The sequence below is a fragment of the Squalius cephalus genome (assembly GCF_949319135.1).
Source record: "Squalius cephalus genome assembly, chromosome: 25".
Taxonomy (NCBI): domain Eukaryota; kingdom Metazoa; phylum Chordata; class Actinopteri; order Cypriniformes; family Leuciscidae; genus Squalius; species Squalius cephalus.
This window is the reverse complement of record NC_137146.1, coordinates 16,195,253-16,201,278: the sequence shown is the minus strand read 5'-3', so window position 1 is coordinate 16,201,278 and position 6,026 is coordinate 16,195,253. Positions and strand designations below refer to the sequence as shown.

Here is a 6,026-nt window from a genome sequence, read left to right as displayed (position 1 = left end):
ATGAATTTCCTATATCAGTGTACTGTACTATTTTATTGTATACAAGAGAATTATGAAAAACATCTTTAAAATCTTTATTTTAAGAAAAATAGTCATGCAGGTTTGGAAGAACATGAAGATTTGTAACTAAAAGGGTGAGAATTTTCATTTTTGGGTGAGCTGTCCCTTTACAACCTTTACCTCACTAATGTTTAAATTATAATGCACTAATGTTTTTTTATGTTTCAGCTGATAATGATATCGACTCTGCAGAGATGCCTGAGACAGTAACAGCTCTGACAGGCTCTTGTGTGCAGATTCCTTGTACATTCATCATCTCCCATTTTGAGGACAAACGTAACAAGGCAAAATCTATTAATGGGATCTGGCTAAAAAATAAACCACAGTTTGGTCATGAAGACAGTTTCATAGCTTTTAACAGCAGCAAAAACATCATAAGAGGATTTAGTGACATACAGATGACTGGAAATCTCAGTGAGAGGAACTGCACAACTGTCTTCTATAACATCATGATGAATCATTCAGATCTTTACTACTTCAGACTGGAAATGGAGCCAAATGTGTTCAGAGCAACGTTTAACCCCGATACAGATGATTCAAGAAAGCCGGTGAGGATCAGTGTCAAAGGTAAACGTCATCTCTATTGTCTTTAACAGGTTCTTATTCTTTCCTTCACTTGTAAGTCACTTGTTAAATTTAATAAATAAATACACTTAAATGTAAATATTATTTACATAATTAACAAACATCACTAAGAACAGCTTCTTAATGACGAGCTACAATCATGTATTTCTGTAGATTCACCACAACCTCCTGAACTTAAACCCACTGATCTGAAAGCAGTGATGGAGAACACAACAGTCAGTCTGAGCTGCTCTGCTGAAGCCCCCTGCCCCAAACAACCTCCTACAATATCCTGGTCCATCATCCCTGAATCTGCTTTACATTACAACACAGTTACAGGAGAAACCTGATAAAACCCAGTCAGTGTTTTCACACATGACCTTCAAAGCTTCATACATGGATCACAGAAAGAACATCTCCTGCACTGCTACATATCCAAGAAAAACATCTAAAGACTCAACTGTGGAGACCACCGTGATGCTACAAGTCCTGTGTAAGAGATTAGACTGCTTACTTCCTTTAACATAGCCCTGTGTGTACTTAAACGCACAAAGTGCTGCTTAAACAGAATTTGGTGTTTAGATTCCTAAAATGTCTAATGCACAGGTGTTTACCTGCTTTTCCTATTTATGTGCTTGTGTTTCTGTCAAAGTTTCTCCAAAAGAAACTCACATCACCGTCGATCCATCTGCTTCAGTCTCTGTTAACACTAATGTGACTTTGACCTGCAAAAGCAAAGCCAGACCATCAAGAGAAATGAACTACACCTGGTACAAACGTGGACAGGAGACTCCAATAGCTCAGGGAAAGCAGATTACCTTCACTGGATCTCAAAATAATGCAGGATGGTATTCCTGCACTGCACAGAATAAACTTGGAGAACAGTCATCAGAGATCCAGATCACAGTTGAAGGTGAGTTTACACAGTCTACATGTAAAGAACAAGGTCATTTACAGATTTAAGGCAATGAAGATTATATTGAAATACAACATTCTGGTGGAATTACAAGTGTTTCACATCCTATAGGACAAGATGGACACTTTATGCCTCTGATTGCTGGTTGTGTGGGAGGAATTGTGGCAGTTCTCACGCTCTCTGCTCTTGGGTTTTGTGCAAGGTAAAAATATTCACTTTCATTCTGAATTAAACAGTAGTTGTATTCCTGTTTTGTTTTTTTCTAAACATCCGGTGTTATGCAGGTAAGAGAGGACCCAAAAGCGAATGAACAAAATAGAGTCTTTAATGAGAACACAGGGTGGCAAAATGTAGAACACAATTCTTCTTCTTGAGAGATAATGGCAAAACAGGCAACCCGCAGAGAGGGCGATAAAAATGAAACAAAAATACTTCAGCAAAAAATACTTCAGATAACTTCAAAAAGAGTCTTTAGGCAGCAGACAGAGAAGGCTGTGTTTGCGGCGACAGGCTGCAGGTCTCTCAGAGTAGACAAGGCTCGAGAAAAGACTGCGGTTACCAGATCTCTCACAGCGTCAGATGAACTGGACAGATTAGCAGAGAATAGATCGCGTTCACCAGGCGGATGCCAACAGGACAGGACTAGGACAGAGACAAACAGGACTGTAGTTTGCTTCTAGTATGAGAAACTCAAGTGAGAATCCGACAAAGAAAGAAGCAGGAACAGAGAGAGAAATAGAGACCTAATCAGAGGGGAGAGGGAACAGGTGGGATGAGAGTAAACGAGGTAGTCAGAGAAGATGAGGAACAGCTGGAGGAAGAGAAAAGGGAAAGAGAAAGTAACCAAAAAAGACCAGCAGAGGGAGACAGAGTAGAGAGAAAGAACAGGAACAAGACATAACATGACAAGACATGACATCCGGTTTTAAGATTACTCTGCATTTTTCTTGTGTTTAAGCATCACTTGTGTTTGACTTCATATCAAACAAACTATTAGAAAGTGCTTCAGTCATGCACATACAATATATTAATATTACATTATTCTTAATTTCTTCTCATCTACCAGGACATCGAAAATTTAAATAATTTTGTTTATTGTCAAGTGTATAATATTCAATATCAATATTGAGGCAAATGTGAAGATATTATTTATAACCATCAAACATATGGTATTTTTCATAACATGTTTTTTTCTGCTCTTCAGAAACGAGTGGTGATTGTTTTGCAACATATTTCTGTTGTCACTGCCAATTTGCACTTGATCCTTTTGAATATAATTTTGAAAACATTTCGACCTTCCTTCTTTATTAGGAGAAAGATTTTCAATGAACCCAGTGCCAATGAAAAGAATCATTCTGGTCAGGTAAGTTTATTTTGTTTTTGTATAGTTTTGTGTAGAAATCTGGTTCATAATAGTTCAGTTTTCTAGACATTTCTTATTTATTGATTCATCAGCTTTTTCATATTTATGACCATTAATTTATTAAAAATTAATTAATTTATTTTTTCCAGCTGTTACATATGAAAGTATTTTGCACATAAAACACGATTGTAATCTGTTTTCATTGTGCACAGGTTAAAATCACAGATGTGGATTATGTCAACACTGCCAGTGACATCACGACCAATGAAATTTCTGATGATGAAACACTGATCATCTACTATGAAAAGACTGACATCTCAGAGCAGCAGAACGACTGGATCACAGAGACACTCTTCAAGCACGATGAATACACAGAAATAGAGTACAGAGTATCTTAGGGTTTGTAGGTTCACTTAAAGCCAATTCACACTTCACCAACAGACGCAGTTTCCCCTGTTGAAATCTGTTTCTGTTCGCCGCTTGTTTTCAGTCATTCAATCAGTGTTTGTGAGTCGTGGAATGTCTTGAGAAGTGATGTACTGTAATCTGGTGATTGTCCGCGATGGACGCTGTCTGTCAGTGCAGTGTGAGTTGACCTATAATACAGTGGGTATAAAAGGTTTACACTCTCCTGATAAAATAGCTGAATATTTTTATTTATTTTATTTAATTTTTCCCAGGAAGCTCTTAAGAAAAATGTTTAACCCTCATACGGTCCTCATTTCCACTTTACAAAAGCTACTTTATGAATTTTTTTTTTTTTTTTTATTTAATACAAATGATATGTATTTTTTTTAATGTTTACTTCTATACATTTATGCTGTGTTTTGGGAGATTCAATTGGGGTCCGAACGAGGGTTAAGGAAAAAACATATTGAATACATTCAAACTCTTACTACAAAAAATCATAATTTAATGATGCTGATTAACCCTGAATAAAATCATCTCTTTCTGGGTTCTGTAAAATCTTCTTGGCCTTATTGCTGAAGCCATGGCCCACAATGAGCTTACAAAGCATGTGCGGGATCTCATAGTGAAGAGGTACCAATCAGGAGAAGGGTCACAATTTCACAATGACATTCCAAAGAACAGGGGATCTGAACAGGGGAGATGAAAACAGGGAATCTGCCAAAAACTGATGTGAAAACAAGATGAAAACTTATCAAGGAGGCTGCCAAGAGACATACAGTAACATTAAAGGGCCTTCAGGAATATCTAACAAAAAATATCAAATATATATAAAAAAACATCTGAGTCCATCTAATGTTGTCAAACCCATGAGGTAAAATTTAGTATGAACAGATGATTCAAAATTTTACTTTTAGGCCACTAAACATTTAAAAAGCTTGGGCAGAGGAAATAGTTCAGATAAAATTAACTATGGATAGTGCCAAATACCAGACCATTTTGGCACAAAACCTGCAGGCCTCCATTCAAAATCTTAAGATGAATAGTAATTTAATCATAATAACCTCATACACAAATCTTATCACAAAGCATTTTGGGGTTCTGAAAAAGCAAACTTTTGAAAACAGGATTTAAAGTGCACGTTTTTAGAAATGAAACTGTTATCATATCTCTGTGCTACAAAATCACGAATTTGTGAAAATGGTGACATGATGTGCATGCGTATTACGTGTTTAGTCTATAGGTGCGTTGTGTTTCTCTACAAAGTAACATTGACAACTATGGTCTGACATGCATAATACAACGTTTTTAGTCATTTTCGCGGATCTGTGTGAACAGGGATCGTTTTGACAATGTTGTTGTCTGTACATGAAAAACACAAAGGAAAAACTTTTCAGTTTTTAGTACATTGTAATCGTGTAAACGTTTTAAATTTTCACAGAAACTCTCAGGACAATACTTTTTTGGAACAGTTATACATTTCCATCGAAGCAGCCGTAAACAGCCGAAACAGTGATGTCTAAGAATTTTTATCAAAATTTACCAAAAAAATAAATATTTCTCTCACCTGGATATGAATATACTAAATGATGCAAGGCTGTAGAGTTACATTCAAGCTATATATTTTAAGGTATGAAGACATTTTTATCAGAGGAAAAACATTTAAATATGTCATTTTGACGATCAAAGATGAGTTCAAAGAGGATATAATTATTGGCACAATATTACAGTTAATATTGAACTGTTAATATTTCAACACAATATATGATATTTCCACAAATACATATGCTTATCTCTCAGCACAAGAAAACATTAATTTTCTATTCTTTAGTTTAAATCACACCTGTTCGCAGCACAGTGCAAGTTCGCCTTATGAAGCATCAATTAACAGTAGAACTTGATGAACATACAGTACCATACCTGAAACAGAAAACTTTTAAAGGCACACTATGTAACTTTTGGCCTTCTGACAGTTAAAAAACAAAACTGCATACATTTTGCGGAAGAACATTATTTTGGTTGTTCCTCGGCTCTGCGTAAATGTGCAGATGAATATGATTATCATACTCTTCATAAAATATTCACTACAAGTTTTATGGAATATAACCAGATTAGATGGAAAGAATCTCAAGCTGACTAGCTGAAGACGTTACTGTAGCTTTACCCATTAATAGACACGTTACTTCCTTGAAAATAAATTACAGCACAGCGCTACAACAATCATAATGAAATGACCCTTCACAATAATTCTTTACAATTAACTCTGTTAGAGAGCTATATATTGCAACCTATCTGTTCAATAAAAATGTCGTTTTATTACGATATGCAACCTCTTTTTGCAAGCAGAAACTTCTCTGTTTAGCGGGTTTTTTTTAAAACAGGTGATTCCCCGCAGGTTCAAGATTTAGTGTGCTCCATGTCAACCTTTCTTGCTCATTGTGATAACTAACCTATGGCCGTCCCACATGCGTCAAAGTAGAGCAACTTTTCTCTATTTACGGATATGACGAGACACGCACGTATACGAGGGACATGTTCGCAATTTCATGCAAAAATCATCTCGCTCAGTCTAAAATATAAACACTTATAATGGGCTTACCATAGTGAATCAGGGTAAGGCAAAAACATGTTTTGGAAGAAGAATTGGTGTGGTGTATTGATGCATTTTGAACAAAAAATAATTGAACAAGCGTCATAATAAACACAACAAGGCTG

At 35.9% G+C, this 6,026-nt stretch overlaps 1 protein-coding gene across 1 annotated transcript; it reads left to right on the top strand.

Moving 5' to 3' along the window:
- Positions 1 to 404: 404 nt before the first annotated feature.
- LOC307154039 (B-cell receptor CD22-like) lies at positions 405 to 3,670 on the top strand. Its single transcript, XM_079863936.1, has 6 exons — positions 405 to 627; positions 799 to 1,117; positions 1,277 to 1,537; positions 1,652 to 1,742; positions 2,852 to 2,903; positions 3,116 to 3,670. Exons 2-6 carry the CDS (start codon positions 1,000 to 1,002, stop codon positions 3,299 to 3,301), a joined length of 708 nt encoding a protein of 235 aa, XP_079720062.1. The 5' UTR covers positions 405 to 627; positions 799 to 999; the 3' UTR covers positions 3,302 to 3,670.
- Positions 3,671 to 6,026: the final 2,356 nt, after the last annotated feature.

Excerpts from the sequence above, each read along its gene's own strand:
- LOC307154039 (XM_079863936.1), top strand. The coding sequence starts at position 1,000 with ATGACCTTCAAAGCTTCATACATGGATCACAGAAAGAACATCTCCTGC. Across the intron at positions 1,743-2,851 it reads GCTCTTGGGTTTTGTGCAAG|GAGAAAGATTTTCAATGAAC; the intron begins GTAAAAATATTC and ends CTTCTTTATTAG. Across the intron at positions 2,904-3,115 it reads AAAAGAATCATTCTGGTCAG|GTTAAAATCACAGATGTGGA; the intron begins GTAAGTTTATTT and ends CATTGTGCACAG.